General features: G+C 36.1%; 1 protein-coding gene across 3 annotated transcripts in view; it reads left to right on the forward strand.

The window, feature by feature from the left end:
- LOC117171450 overlaps positions 1-16,011 on the forward strand; it is a 31,326-nt gene that overhangs the window by 5,500 nt on the left and 9,815 nt on the right. For all 3 annotated transcript variants that reach the window (XR_004466881.1, XM_033358784.1, XM_033358785.1), the window contains exons 2-3: positions 14,710-14,876; positions 15,173-15,335. Coding sequence is in view for 2 of the 3 variants with exons in the window: in XM_033358784.1 (XP_033214675.1) it covers positions 14,710-14,876; positions 15,173-15,335 (330 nt within the window). In the remaining variant the exon portion in view is untranslated. The remainder of the gene's footprint in view (positions 1-14,709; positions 14,877-15,172; positions 15,336-16,011) is intronic.

Here is a 16,011-nt window from a genome sequence, read left to right on the forward strand (position 1 = left end):
TTAAATCCATTTATATATTTGAGAATGTTTGAAATACTGTAAAATTGTTACATGAAAAATGTAATTTTGGGATTTTCCATTATTTTCTATGCTTTCAAAATTCGAATTTTTGATTTTCCAAGAAAATTCAAAAAGTTGTTATAATAATCTTGTAGGGCATTTAAAAATCAAACCTTTTCTTTTCTTGACTTTTTTCATATCGTCCGTTATTTGGCTTAAAAGGTTAATTTTCGTGTGTTTTTTGGTATTTTGCAAATACTTTATCTCTGGTAATTTTTGGTTTTTTGGAAAAGTCATCAGGATAAATTGTTCAACTTTTTGAATACTATAAACATCTGTACAGAAAATTTTTGAATTTTGAAAAAAGTGGTCAAAAAAAAATTCAAAATGCGCTCACTTTTTGAATTTTATATCCAAAATAACTGGCTAAGAAACTTGACCTTCAGTTTAGGATACTAAAAGAGTGTACCAGAGGCCAATCTGATAGAATGATTTTTCCAAAGTCATTGTGTTCACAGACAGACCGACAGGCACACACATATGTAAAAACCTATTTTTCAGATTGAGAGGGTCTCAAAACGTGGACATTTGACAAAAACTGGGGGGGGGGGGTCTCAAATTTTACGCAAATCTAGTACCTTCTCTGATAAGTATGTAAAAATGATTATTTGTCATGAATAATTTTTTGATAGTTCTGTTTTCAGTTTTAATCGTAAAAAAATAGCCAAAACTATGCATCCTATCAAAAAGTGGTTAATAACAAATTTGTAGATCTTTTTTAAATGCACAATTTTTTTCCGTCATCTTTTACTGTATTTTGCTCAGTTTTGGACGAAAAATGTATTTTTTGGATTTTTCATTATTTTGTATGCTGTTAAAATTTAAATTATTAATTTTTGAAAAAAATTCAAAAAGTTGTTACGATAATCTTGTAGGGAATTCAAAAAGCAACATTTTTCTTCTCTTGACTTTTTTTTATATCGTGCGTTATTTGGCGTAAAATGTTCATTTTCGTGTGTTTTTTGGAATTTTGTAAATGCTATAACTCTGGTAATTTTTGATTTTACGAAAAAGTCATTGGGATAAATTGTTTAAACTTTTGAATACTATGAATAACCGTACAGAGAAATGTTGAATTTTGAAAAAATGGTCTCAAAAATTTTCAAAATGTGCCCACATTTTGAATTTTCATCCAGAATGGCTGGCTAACGAAATTGACCTTTAGTTTAGGACACTGAATAAGTATACCAAAGGCCAATCTAATAGATGGATTTTTTCAAAAGTAATCGTGTTCACAGTCAGACATACAGACACATTCGTAAAAACCTGTTTTTCGGATTAAGGGGGTCTCAAAGCGTGGACATTTGACCAAAACTGGGGGGGGGGCAAATTTTACACAAATCTAATACCTTCTCGGATGAGAATGTAAAAAACCCATTTCCCCCTTTTTTGTTAAAAGAATTACCCTATTTCCATTTTTTGAGCTCATTTTACGCTGTGCGCCCTGTACTTAGTTTTGAGTGCGCGAAGTATGTGCGTAGTTTCTATCTTTCGACATGAGTTTCTCATTTTCTTCTAGGACCCATCACAGATCTTTCGCATTTTTTAACAAACTCTTCTTCTACTGTTCTGCAATCTTGTCACATCATATTTATCTACAGAATGTTATTCGAGAAAATCTGGTGACTAAATTTCACTTTGTATGTCTTAAAAATAAAAAATTTAAACATTTTTTATCGAGAACAGACGTTGCGAGTCCTACATTACCCATGAGGTGACAGCCGGGATCGTGAAAAACTGTCTACACTACAAATATTTGTTGATTGCATTTTTGCCGAAAAACTACTCATTTATAAGTTATAAGTCAAAAACTAAGCTCGCGAGTACATTTCGCGGAAACGCAAAAACATCCCTCCCACTCCTGGAGCTGATTGCGCATGAACTATGGTCTGTAAAGCAAAAGTGTATAGAAGCTTTGAATGTTGGAAATTTTATTTAAAATATTTTCATCGCTATTCAATTTTATTGTACGATGCACTCTTCCGTAAATAACAGCCAAAAACCAGTTCTAGTGTCCGTTTGGGGGACGTTTTTAAAGGCCAGGGGTGTATGCATCAGCGAGCCGACGTAAAACTTTTATGGTTTTGATTTCTATTGTCCCCACGGGCATAATGGTTAAGAAAACAAAACTTTTCTAATTTTTTCTGTATGTAGATCTTTTTCGAACGAATTTCATCGGACAAATTTACAGTTTGCGAGTTTCATAATCGCACATGTTATATTTTTTCTTCAAACCTAAAATTTACGCACTTGCGAGATATAAGTATGATGTCACCCGACTAAGCATACATTGAACTATAATTTCTCATATTGGAAACCTAAAATTTACATTTCTACCTACACTCACTAACACTAATACCGCTACAAGTAAATGCTGCAAACTGGTACCTTTTTAGTTAGACGTACACATTTAAAAATATCATGTTCGTATCTGCCATAAACTTTGCAAATTCGTTATAAAGAAATATGTTCAATTTTGTATATTTTCACAATTTTCTGAATATATTTTTTACCTTCATTGTAAAAAATACCAAGTAAATTTCTATCCCTAAATTATGCGAGGGGTAATAATGGGTTTTATGATTTTCTTAGTGCATTTTTTATAACATTAAGGTGACACAACATCATATATAACAAAAAAAAGAGCAAAGAAAATATCGCAAGACTTTCGGTCGATGATATTTCAGGAGCCTTACATTTTTCATTATCATACTCCCAGAGCCCTAAATAAGCTTTAAAGTATTCTTTAAGGTGAATTTTCTGTAAAATAATTTTTACTAGTCCAACTTCGATAACTTGCCATCCGATAAGTGTACACTCCCCTCAAAACGTCATCACACGTACAATACGCACACTATGTGGGGTTCTCCCACTACTTGTGCTATTTTGCTCATGATGATGATGATGATGATTCTAGTGCGCACTTCGGTGCACAGGCGTTGGCTTCATACTGACTGCAGTCGTGTATATTCAGCCATGATCAGATAGTGTGTGATTCCATAGATAGTGGTGAAGCGGTATGTTTGTTATCCGAAACAAATTTAGCGAACTGCCCAGTAGGGCAGAACGTCGCATGCTTTATACTGAAATATAGTGTATATAAAATGGCAATTGCTTCAGTAGAGAAAATGGATGTAGAGTAATTGAATTTCCATCTTCTAAAGACTGCTATGCGTGTAAAAATGTCTGTTATTCTATGCGGGTTGTTTTGATGTGTGATATTCCAAAGGTCCTCAATCTTGTTTGTTAGAGGGTGACTAAGATTTGAGAGCATCTTTACGATATTTTTTTTTTGCTAGAACACTGAATCGAAATTTAAGGGGGGGGGGGGGGTTCCACATGTTTCGTCTAAAATTACATTTATGAGGGTACTTGTCCTATAGTCTACGGCTAATCTCAGGGCTTGGTATCTAATTTTTTCCTAATTTATCAAAGAATTTATGGTTTTGTAATATGTAAATATGAGAACCGTAGTCTAAACAACTTCTGAGTCATAAATCGTAATGAGAGTATATGGGTGGGCACCCCTCCACATGCCTCTCAACGAAAATGAGTAATTCAGAATAATTCCTAAAAATTTGACGTTTAACGAGGGATTAATGAAACATTTATTAAGATTTAAGGTATATATGGGGTCATCCAAATTCAATTTTAGTTTGTTACAAAGATCTAATTTTGTTTTCTCTGGGCAAATTTCTAATCCGCGTTCATATGAAAATTCTGAAAATACATTTAAGCATTGTTGGAGAGATGTGATGCAAAGTTCGGGGTCACTGAATCTAAATAAAATTACTATATCATCTGCAAATTCGAATAAGACACCCCGCCAGCAAAAGGCGATGGGAGCTTGTGACTATAAACTGAATACATTATGGAAATCAAAATGAAGCCCTGGGGAAGGCCCACTGTGCTTACTCTAGGTCCAAACAATTCGCCATTGATATTAAAATAAATGTTCCTGCATGAAATAAAGTTGTAGATAAGTTTAGCTATATTTTTAGTGACTAATGATAGTATTATCAATTGTATCTAGTCCGGGAGAAGATTTAATTTTCAAGGAAGAAATGGCTATAGTAAGTTCATTTTTGGTGAATGGAGCCTCAAGGAACTGGTTGGTCCTGAAGTAACTGGGAAACCTATCATGGAATACAGTATACACGTCTCAGTTACGAGATCGTGTAGTTTTGAAACTACGCTGCTATCTGCCGAGCAGGACGAGATTGCTGGTTCAGTGAATATATTTTTAAATAACTTAATAACTCCATATTCTGGAGATAGATGATGTTCTATCAATTGATTCGCAAAAACTTTGGAAGACTTTGAATATTACAGGATTTCGTATATTATATTTTTATGAAAGTAAAAACACGAAATTAATAAAAAACATATTTGGCTTTAATTCACGATAAAGTAAAATAAAATTACAAATTGCTATAAAATTAAGAAGCTAAACGATAAGAAAAAATGAATATAAAACATAAGAAGATATTAAATCTTGACAAAGAATTTGAAATAATATCGAAGTTTTCTTACGTACCTCGTCACGATATCAAACGCAAAGTTCCCGAGACCTATTATGCGAGATCTTTTAAAGGCTCGCACCTCCTAACTTCTCCTTCGACCACCCCCAATTGTCCATCACTCTCGCAGCGTTTCCCTACAGCCTCACGGCCACGGATACATATGTTCGTGTATGATGCATTAGGTTTGAAGTGTGAGATATTGGGTATGGGGGATAGGCCAATGTTAAGAGAGAGAGAGAGAGAGAGAGAGAGAGAGAGAGAAAGACAAAGTGGAATGATATTAATAAAGAATCGAGAGAGGGCAAGTTGGAGGAGTGTGTGTTCGGATAAAAAAAAAAAAGAGAAGACTATCGCGGAGAGATGCGTAAGCACGTGTGTACCTGAAAATATGTGTATGCATGTGTGGGTGTGTATGTATAAATGTATGTTTATGTATACGTGCACGTAAAATTTGCCCTTTTTCGGGAAAATTTTTTATTTCCCGGACAATCACGGCCTCAGCAAGCTGAGCACGTGAACTTTGGCTCCCGTGCATGAAATAAGCCATGCCCGGAGGGATTTACATGCGAGTGATTTTCCAATATCTTGTTTTAAGATACAACGTCAAAATAAATTCCAAATTATTATTAATAAATTCGGTAGCTAATTAAATTAGGACTCGTCAACCTGAACTATAATATCTTGAAATTATATCAAGTGTCTTAAAATTAATCTCAGCTATAAACTATCAATGTTACAAATCTTATCCATGTTTTTAAAGTTCAAAAATAATAATTAAAAGTTTAAAATACTATTACAATATGCGATGAAAATATTATTTCCAACGCGACTAAATACGATTACTTATTCTACGAAGTTGTATCGAAATCGCGTATCAAAGAAACCGACATTGCGTTGGTATACAAATGTTTCATGTTTCATTCGGCTCTGTTACATTACAAAATTAAACTTAAACCTAAATAATTCGTGAATTAAAGCTGGGTTTCACATTCGATGTTTTGAAATGACAAGTGATTATAAACTACATTTGGAAGAAATGATTTTATACATTTGTAACCTTAGTTTATTAATCTTAAATATTTATTCACTTAATTCTATCCGAAGCAGACTTTCTTCTGGCTTCATTGAGGGTGCATTTAGCTTTAGCTGTAAGTTTTTTATAAATTAAATAGTTGGAATAATTAGATAGTTTTCTAAATTTGATAGAAGCTTTATGCTTGTCCTTAATAGCATTGTCGCATGTCTCATTCCACCAAGGAGCTTGAACGAAAGGTTTGTTTTTTAATGGATGGCAATGGGTTGATGGTTTGGAAGTGGCTAAGGGTACCCCGGATGACCAGATAGCCTCATCCACGCATTCAACAAAAGAATTGTAACTAGAGATGGTATCCAATGTCGGTGAAAGCATGTCAGTCACCCTGGATTCTACGAAATTTTTTAAATTGGAAGAAAAGGACGGCCAGTTAATTCTTTTTAAGTTATATATGTGTGAATAGTAGTTGGAAATAGGTACTTGCACACTCAGACTAGTGATCAGTGGGTAATGGTCACTGCCCAGGGTGTCGCCCCATACATCATGTGCACAAAAGGTAAAAAGTTAAAGGCTTATAAAAGTAAGGTCCAGAATCGCGGGAGATTCATCTGGACGATTAACATAAGTTGACTTCCCATTATTTAAAGAAATAAAGTCTATATCATCAAGGGCTGCACAAAGTGCTTCGCCATTTTGATAAACCTGGGTACTACCCCATAGACTGTGATGTGAATTAAATTCCTCGCCAATAAGAACGTTATTCGGATTGTTATCGTTAACTGATTCTAAAAATATTTTCCAGGTATTTTATGAGATTCTACCGCCGATAGAGGGGACCCTGTGAACGGAAACGATCAGAAGTTGTCCAAGTGAAGTGCCAATAGATATAGAAAGAGTCTCTAGGCTATTTTTAATGTTAAGTATAGAGGATAACTTTTAAAAAGGTTATACACCTTTTAATTGAAATTGCCAAACCACCGGGATTATGGGCAAACCTGTCAGCTCTAATGATGTTTGTTTAAAGTTCTAATGTTTCGTCTTTATGAGATTTTCTGCGATTGAAAATTATTCAAATTATCGACATCGCCTATTTCAAAGCTATTTTCGGTTTCCTTTTTATTTAAATGAATGTTTGAAGTCACGTGATTTCTCAGTCTGAGTGTGTGATGATAGCCTTGTCGCTTGAGAAAACCAGTATGCGAGCAGCAGTGAATCGCGACAGATCGTTGTCCAATCTTTTCGGATCAGTAAAGTGATTAACTCAATAAAGAAATTTAAGCTTACATCTTACAAAAATGTCTATATAAACGAGTGAGTAATCTGTGTGGTTCTAAAAAATGGTCTTAGTCTGCCAAGTATTCTATACTTAAAATAAAACTTGAACTATTCAATATTTCTAACGATTCTTCTCTGTCTATTTCTGATCTGGCAAAATTAATTATTTATAAACATAAACATTAAACAAATGGTCCTTCGTGCCGGATAGAAGATCGTGAAAAAACATTCAAAAGTGTAAAATTAATACAGAAAAGACCAAAGTGAGAAATTTTATTTAGTAAAAGCACAAGAAGTAGGTGGAAAATATGACGGCTTGAGGTCACATAGCAAGGATATACGCTGGTGACAACATCTTCGCACGCACTGTAAGGCAGTCGTCCTTCTCCAAACAGTCTGTACTGTACTCTTTCATGCTGTCATTCTTCACTGGATCGGTCTTTCATTATTCTTCACCTGAGTGAAGAAGTAACAGGTTTTCCAGCTGATATTTGGATGACTTGCAACACATTTAATTTTAGACTTCATCGATTTCTAACCTTCTCCAGTGGTAAGATGACAACTTTAATTTGCCCATAATGAGAGAGGCTCGTTCTGGCGAACAAAATAATAATTCAGACCGTAGTATTTCAGTGATGATTTATTGAAATTTTATTAATAATTATGCTCTCGCACACTCAAATTGGCTTCCCTTGTAAGAGCACTTTAAAACTAAAGTAAATCAGTTCTTTAGTGTGCAAATTAAGACTTTTCAATGTTAGCTGAATTATCAGCAACTTTCAATTCTACTTTCATATTCTACTCACTGAAACCAATTTTAAGAAACTTGGAAAAGCCAATCTAACAGTGGCTACTGTCAAATCAAGGATAGAATTTCTTGACCAACGCTGGAAGAGTTGTGAAACCCTGCATCTGAAAATTAAAGCTAGAACTACATCGGCTGAGCGTGAGAAATTGGAATATTTCACAAAGTCTAAGTATCTCGCTATTGAAGATGCTTATCTCAATGCACGAGATTTTTTATATAATCAATTGGTCTTGCTTACTCCTGAAACTAAGGCTAATGAAAGTTTAAATCAGTCTCAAATTATTCGTCATGATTCCTTGCGAATTAAACTTCCTCAGATCACTTTACCGGAGTTTTTAGGAGACTACAAGTATTGCGAGAATTTTCGCGATTTATTTACTGCTTTAATAATTCTAAACGATTCCTTGTCAAATGTAACAAGATTACACTATTTGAAATTGTCCTTAAAGGGCGAAGCTGAAGTTTTTTTAAGACATGTTTTGATAACTGATACTAACTTTATCTCCACTTGGGAGTCGCCAAAGACTAGATTTGACAACAAGAGAGATTTAATCTCAACTCATTTACAAGCCTTTATCAATCTTCCTAATGTTTCGAATAATATTCTGGAAGACTTAAAAGACTTACGTGATAAAACAAATGAGTCTTTGGCGGCTCTTAAAAATATTAAACGCTTAATAGAACATTGGAGTGTCTTGTTTTTACAATGGTTACAAAGTTTGATATTAGTACTCTCAAGGAATGGTAGAGGCATATTGGTTCTAGCACTGATTATTCCACTTATCAACAACTTGACTCACTTTTGGAGATTCGCATACGTATTTTGGAGGCTATTAAAGCTTCAAAACCTGGTGCAAGTTCTAAAGAAAAGAGTAAGGCTTCAAACCAATCGGGAGTTAGAAGCTTTATTTAAATGCAACCAATTCAAAGCTCTGTTTGTGAACAGGCGTAGGGAAGTTTCTACAAATAATCATTGTTGTTATAATTGTCTCACGCCCGGACATCGCCCTCATAATTGTGCTAGTAAATTCAAATGTTACAAGTGCGGTAGGAGACATAATTCCCTGTTGCATTCCGATGATTAAAATTCAAATCCCACCTTACAACCAACTAACTCTGCATCGGTTACTTCCCAATTGGCAGTTTCAGGTTCTCTCGCGTCACAATGAAATGATCCCGGTAATTCCACTGTGAAGGGGGGGGGGGGGGGAATCATGAAGCGCCTAAAGAAGCAGACGATAAAGTTTCGTTTCATTTTCTGAATAATCATCAAAATTTGTCGCGCTCAACCTTACTCGCTACGGCTGTTATTTCCCTCCAAGCCGAAAATGGAAGAAGTCACAGATTTAGAGTTTTGCTGGACCATAGATCTGAATGTTGTTTTATTACCGAGAGAGCTTTAGTATTATTACACCTTATATCATATGCTCCTCCTGTAAGATCTAACGGGGGGAATGCAGATCAATTAAAAGAGTTAGGGGTAGCAGATCCAAATCCCTTTAGCTCCCATCAAGTTGATATTATTTTAGGAGCCGATAATTATGGTTCATGTTTACTTCCTGGTGTCTCGAACAGGGTATGTCGGGTTATCTTACTGCGCAAAGTACCGTTTTTGGTTGGATATTATATGGGCCGATTTCAGTCACAAATAAAATATAAATTAACATTCCAGGCATAGAACATCAGACTATTTCAGCAGAAGTCTTGCATGAAGACTTAACCAGGTTCTGGGAGTTGGAGGAAGTTTCCTTTAAAAATACTTTGACAGATGACGAGATGTTTTGTGAAGAGCATTTCTCCACGAATTACCAACGACCAAAAGACGGACGTTACATGATACACTTACCTTTCAAAAACGGTCCACCCATAAAAATAGGTGCATCCTTGGAGAGAGCTAAGATTGTTTTGAATAAAGTACTTCGTCGTTTATCAGAGAAATCGGAACTATTGTTACAATACTCCAGTTTCTTATTAGAATATAAAAGCCTTGGACACATGGAACTTCTTCAAAAAAAGGAATTGGATAGTTTTCCATAAATTGTGTATTTGCCTCATTACCCTATCTTAAGAGAAAGTAGTTCCACTACTAAGTTGAGGGTTGTTTTCAACGCTTCCAGTTTAACTTCCAATAATTCTTCCTTGAATTCTCATTTTCACATCGGTCCCAAGATTCTCAATGATTTTGTTTCCATCATTATGAATTGGAGATCACATCGCTTTGTTTATATGGCTGATATTGAAAGAATGTTTAGACAAATTCTAGTTGACCCTCGGGATTGCGACTATCAAAGAATTGTCTGGATTTCTCCTGATAAAAGGCTCATTGCTTATAGACTTTTAACCGTTACTTATGGTACTGCCTGTGCTCCTTATTTGGCTAACAAAGTGGTTAAGCAGTTAGCTTATGATGAAGGAAATAGATTTCCTTTAGCCCAAACTATATTAGAAAATAATATTTACGTCGATGATGTTTTGTTTGGTGCAGATAGTCAGATTGAGGCTAAACAGACACGAGCTCAAGTAACTCTGTTATTAGAAGCTGGCGGTTTCCATTTGCGGAAATGGGCCTTAAATGAACCCAAACTATTATAAGATTGTCCCTCGGGAGAACACGAACGTGCTATCGAATTTCGGTTAGCGGAGGATGCTCAGCTGAAGGTTCTAGGTTTATTTTGGGATCCTGAGTCTGGTTCATTCCTTTTTAAAGTGATTTCTTCTTTAGTCGTAAATCCAACAAAACGGATTGTTCTTTCATTAATAGCCAAGTTGTATGATCCTATGGGTTGGATAACTCCAGTCATAATGGTGGCAAAAATTTTAATGCGGGACCTTCGGCTGCGTAAACTCGAGTGGGACAACAGACTACCTGATCTTAAAATTCAATGGTTAAATTATCATAGTTCTCTGGAAAAATTAGAAGCATCTAAAGTTCCCAGATGGACAAGACAACGGCATACAAACTCTGAATTCGAGATTCATGGCCTTTCTGACGCTTCGTCAAAAGCTTATTCAGCTTCCCTTTTCATTAGAATTCTTAGTGAAGATTTAAAGGAGGCTCATGTTTGCTCATCGTCAATTCACACATTCTGGTGTGGACTATGCAGGCTCATTTATGGTAATGTTCGCTTTGCTTCCCGTTGTGGCAGAAAGAGTTACAAAACTCACGTTGCGCTTTTCGTCTGTTGTTGTACGGAATCTGTCCATTTAGAACTTGTTTCTGATTATTCATCTGCCGCTTTTCTCGCCGCCTTTCAGCGATTTTCTTCAAGGCGAGGAAGACCTCTACACTTGTACAGTGATAATGGTACGACATTTCACGATGCTGACCGGGAATTAAAAAATTGCCTTTTAAATCTTAGACTAGATGCTAATTTACATAATGAGATCGCAATTCAAGGTACTTTTTGGTATTTCAAACCTCTTTCCGCTTCTCATTTTGGGGGTTTATGGGAGGCTAGAGTTAAGAGTTTTAAACACAATCTGAAAAGAAATGTAGGTGCACGTACTCTTACATACGAAGAGTTTTATACCCTTCTTACTCGTATAGAAGCTTGCCTCAATTCCCGTCCTATTGTCCCTCTTTCAAATGATCCTTAAGACTTTTCCTATCTTACACCTGGGCATAATTTTGATTGGAGCCCCTTTGACCAGCATTCCAGAACCCTCATTGGAATTTACTTCGAAAAATTGTTTAAATCGATGAAAGTTAGTACAAAAAATTTCAGAGATTTACAGGAAAAGGTGGGCTGTTGATTATTTACAGTCTTTACAAAAACGCTACAAATGGTTGAACAAAGAGCTAAATCTTGTGATCGGTGATATCTCTCTTGTGAAGCAAGATTCGTCACCACCTTCTAGATGGTTGTTAGGCCGTATAATTAAATACTAAAAGGGTAAGGACGATTTAGTACGTTTTGTTCGCGTAAAAACTGCCAGTTCGGAATACGAACGTCCCATTACTCAGATTTGTCTGTACCAGTCAGAGCGAAAGAAATGAGCGAAATCTGAACAACTATTATTAATGAGATTTAAAAAAAATATAATAAAATTATTCTGTAAACTTAGTGGATTATGGTGAGCGGCTAAGACTTAAATTTTAATTAAATTTATACTGTTTCTTTACAGCGGGCGGCATTTGCGTTGTTGAAAAATACTCGATTAAGCTCTTAATGTTTTCTTTTCATCGTGCAGTTACCACTCACGAGGCGGGCGGTGTGTTTAAAGTTCTAATGTTTCGTTTTTATAAGATTTTCTGCGATTGAAAATTATTCAATTTATCGACATCGCCTATTTCAAAACTATTTTCGGTTTCCTTATTATTTAAATGAATGTTTAAAGTCACGTGATTGTTTAGTTTGAGTGTGTGATGATAGCCTTGTCGCTTGAGAAAACCAGTGTGCGAGCAGCAGTGAATCGCGTATGGTGAATGATTTATCAGACTTTAGAAATGTTTGGCACAGTAACAGAATATCAGAGCCCTTCGAAACAGTCGTGAGATCACTTCTTTTGTTTGTTACACCGCGACAGTTCCATTGTATAATTCGCCAAACATAGACCTGTGCCAAGCTAAGGCTGTAAAAGATATGTAAAGAGAGAGGAAATACATTCTGAAAGCGAGTTAACTAAGTGGTGGCATTCCACTGATTTTCGGGAATTGTCAGATGAAAGAAGGCTGATGAAATTAGTCAACATTAAAAGTAGATCACCAATAATTGTAAGTAAGTTCGAAGATGAGGAGGGGACTACGGTGCTTGCAGGGGGGAAGGGGAATGAGGGAGGGAGGAAGGAGTGAAAGTAGAGTAGGATTGTTGGCGAGGGTTATAATTTTGATTGTTTGCAGAGTCTGGTTGGTTAGGGGAAGCTGAGGGGCTTCCTTTGTTAAATGCCCCTGAAGTAGATGAGACTGTTTACTTTTATAGTCTCTAGGGTTCATGAGAGGGGGGGGGGGGATTTATTGCGCTTGACTAGCTAGGAGTGATAAATGTGTGGGCAGAGTTGCACAAGGTGTCTGAGAAAACTAACGGGGGAGAGTACGCGGGCGTAATCGGGGGAGGATCATTTCTGACTCCAGGGTAGTTGTTCGCTTTGAAGCGGGAATCATGATGAGGTTGTTTGTCGGTTTTCCTGGTTTTGAGGATGGCTTTAGCCTCCATGAAATTTAGGCAGTTGTGAATGGCATAGTAGCGAAAGTCCCCTTGGAATATGTATTCCGCGCATTCTTTAGAATTTGGCATGTGGGGTCCTGAGCAGTTTACGCACTTAGGGGTTCTATTCGTGTTAGGGCAGGGGGAAACATCGGCGTGGTCGTCCTCACTGCAACGTTTGCAGCGAGCTTTTGAGCGACATTGTTTGCTGATATGTCCATTCGGGAGACATTTCCAGCAGATTTTAACTGGTCAGACGTAAGGCTCTTCGGTCGTTGAGGCATTGTAAATGGCTACTTTTCCGTGAGGGTTCTACCTTTGAAGGTTAGCAAAATGGAACGCAAGGGGACGTAGGAAACTTTGTTGAAATCTTTTTCAACATTTATTCGGTCTAAGCGACGAACATCTGCAATGTTAATCGACTGGGTGTTACTCATGATAACTAGATTGTCTTTTATCTCATTTTCCGACAAATCAGGAGGGATACCACTAATGACACCTTGACAGGCGACAAAATATGATGGGCTGGATGCCCTCAAACCCATGTTCTTAAGGGTCACTTAGAATTATATTGGATTCGCGGGCTGATTTTACCATAACTGACAGTTTACCGAATCGGGAGCTTTTAACGTCTACAACGGAATTCTTAAACGCGTTGTTGAGTAGTTTCGCATATTTAAATCTATCAAGATATCAAGATCGCGAGGTCAGAGTTAACAATCACCTTACACGGACCCCGTTCAGTTTCTTCATAACGATATTCGAGAATAGACTGGGTACGGGGGTCGTTGCTGAATGTCTGTTGTCTGTTGTTAATCTGTGTTTGTTCGTAAGCATCATAAGTCTGTGTTCCGATGATCGCGTCAGTACTGTTAAGGTCATAGTGGTCTATAAGTTCAGAGTGGTCATTGTCCTCCGGGAGAGGTTGAGAAAGAGCGTTTGTAATCTCACTGTCCTCCGTCTTGTGTCGTTTCGATCTCCTCATAGTAAGGAGGCATTCGGCGCCTTTAAAAAATATCTGGGATTGGTTTGCTGTGGGAGTCGGTGTTTTGATTACTCACCAGGGGGTCTGGTGGATTCGTGCTTGAGGATATGCCTCCGCCTAGGGAAGTTCCTGCGCAAAGCTGTGAGCTCGCGCGCGGCGCGCCGGCCGCCTTAAAGTTATGCTGTTTAAAGCAAAGATTTTCTTTAGCATCCAGGCAATTAACACCGATAACAGATGGCTTCTTGATAACAATCAAGAAGCCGAACTCCCGTGGAGAGTCCACACTAAATAGGACAGAGCACCTCCCTCGAAAAACTCATTTTGCTCATGATTTGCGCCAATGAATTACGCATTCGCGCATATAATATCGTGCTACTATAGGGGGCATCCGATAAGTCCGCCATTCCTGGAATTTTCCGCCCCTGCAGCTCCGAAATTGGAAAGTTATCGGAGTTGGACTGTACGTTTTGCAGCAATGTTTGGCCAGCTTAACGTGAAGCTATTGCAAACACTATTTTTTACAAAATATAAAAGAGCCCAAAATTGTGTACTACGGGACCAAATTAGACCTGAATGAGCCCCAAATTATAAAATATTTTACATATTTATACCTTAATAGTATTGTGCCACCTTAACATACCTTGAGTAGTGGGCATGGATTTAAATTAATTTTAAGCTTATTTTCTTTTTAATCTTATACATATTACAATTACTTTAAAAGAGATATGTACCTGGAGTAATGTGATTGTATTATAGTTTAATAAATGAAATTTATCATGTTAAGGTTTTTCCTTGATGTCTTATAGTATAAATATATAAATTACATATTATGTATTTGTATGTAGTTTTAAAAACTTGATGTGTATATTTTGATGTTTCAGTTATTGCTAATAACGATTATTACGTTAAACTGTCACACGATGGTCCAGTTGTCTTGGGTGGTTCGATAACATTCAGAGCTGATGTTTTTGCCCGGGATGGGTCAAGACCTCATTTTAAATTTATCTATGAATGGTCAGATAATGCTTTTAGAGGACACCATTTCTTGGTTAGTAATTAATTTGATAATTTAGTAAAAAAATTAACTTAGTCCATCTTAAATACATAATTTGTCACAAAGTTATCTTGATTCTTATCAATTCCTAAAATCTAGTCCCGTCTTTCCATTAAATATTCAGTTTTATTAGTGGATTAAATACTTCTAAATTAAACAGTGGAATATCTAATCTGGACCTTTTCTTTATTTATATTGTTATTACACCATTAAGCCATTTCCCTTTCGGGAATTACAATAAAGACTTTAGTTTAACGAGTCATGCCGTGCACTTTTCGAAACATTTTTAGTCGCCTCCAACGAGGAATGCAACAGCGTACTACACTGTAAGTTATCCTGAATCTGAGGGTTATGTTATTGGTATCTATGAGATGGAAGTAAAAGTTACAAAAGAGTATCTTCCATTTTTGTGGCATCTTATCACAAGCCGTCGTATTGAGTATCAAGTAACGCGTAAGTAGATCAAATGTCAATTTAATTTAATTATACATCTTTTTTTAAATCAAACAAGTTGATAAGAAAAATGCAATTGAATTAAAATAAATTATACAGTTGGAAATTTAAATGCAAGATCTCTAGAAAAAGCAGGCAAAAAAGTAAATAGGGTAACCGTCCCAACTTACTGCGGAATCACGCTTTAGCCTCTCTTTATTGACTATTATTTTTAATATTATAATGAAATAACAATAAGTTTTTGGTTTCACTTTAAAGTTTGACGTATGTTGTGCATAAAAACGGTAATAAAATACTAAAACGTAAAGTAGTACACAATAATATTCAACATTTAAATAAAAAGTATGTTGTTAGATATTACCGCAGATAAACAAAAATTGTGGACATATTGCTGCGCCCCTATTATTGCGGATTTTAGTTTTATAAATTCGAACGTGTAAAAAGAAAAAAGATGCTTCAAGAATTATCTATATCTTAAAACTAAATAAGAGAAAAGTATACTAATTACTGTGTCCCTATTAATGCGGATATATCAGTTACAATCTATTCAACAAAGAAGGAATCGCGATTATTCGTAAACCATAAAAAATATTTAATTTTTCTTTTTATTAAATTAAAGGTCGCTCAGAGGGATACGGTGAACTTACTTAACCCGTCAACCAGAGAGGGGGGGGGG

The sequence above is a fragment of the Belonocnema kinseyi genome, chromosome 4 (assembly GCF_010883055.1).
Source record: "Belonocnema kinseyi isolate 2016_QV_RU_SX_M_011 chromosome 4, B_treatae_v1, whole genome shotgun sequence".
Lineage (NCBI taxonomy): Eukaryota > Metazoa > Arthropoda > Insecta > Hymenoptera > Cynipidae > Belonocnema > Belonocnema kinseyi.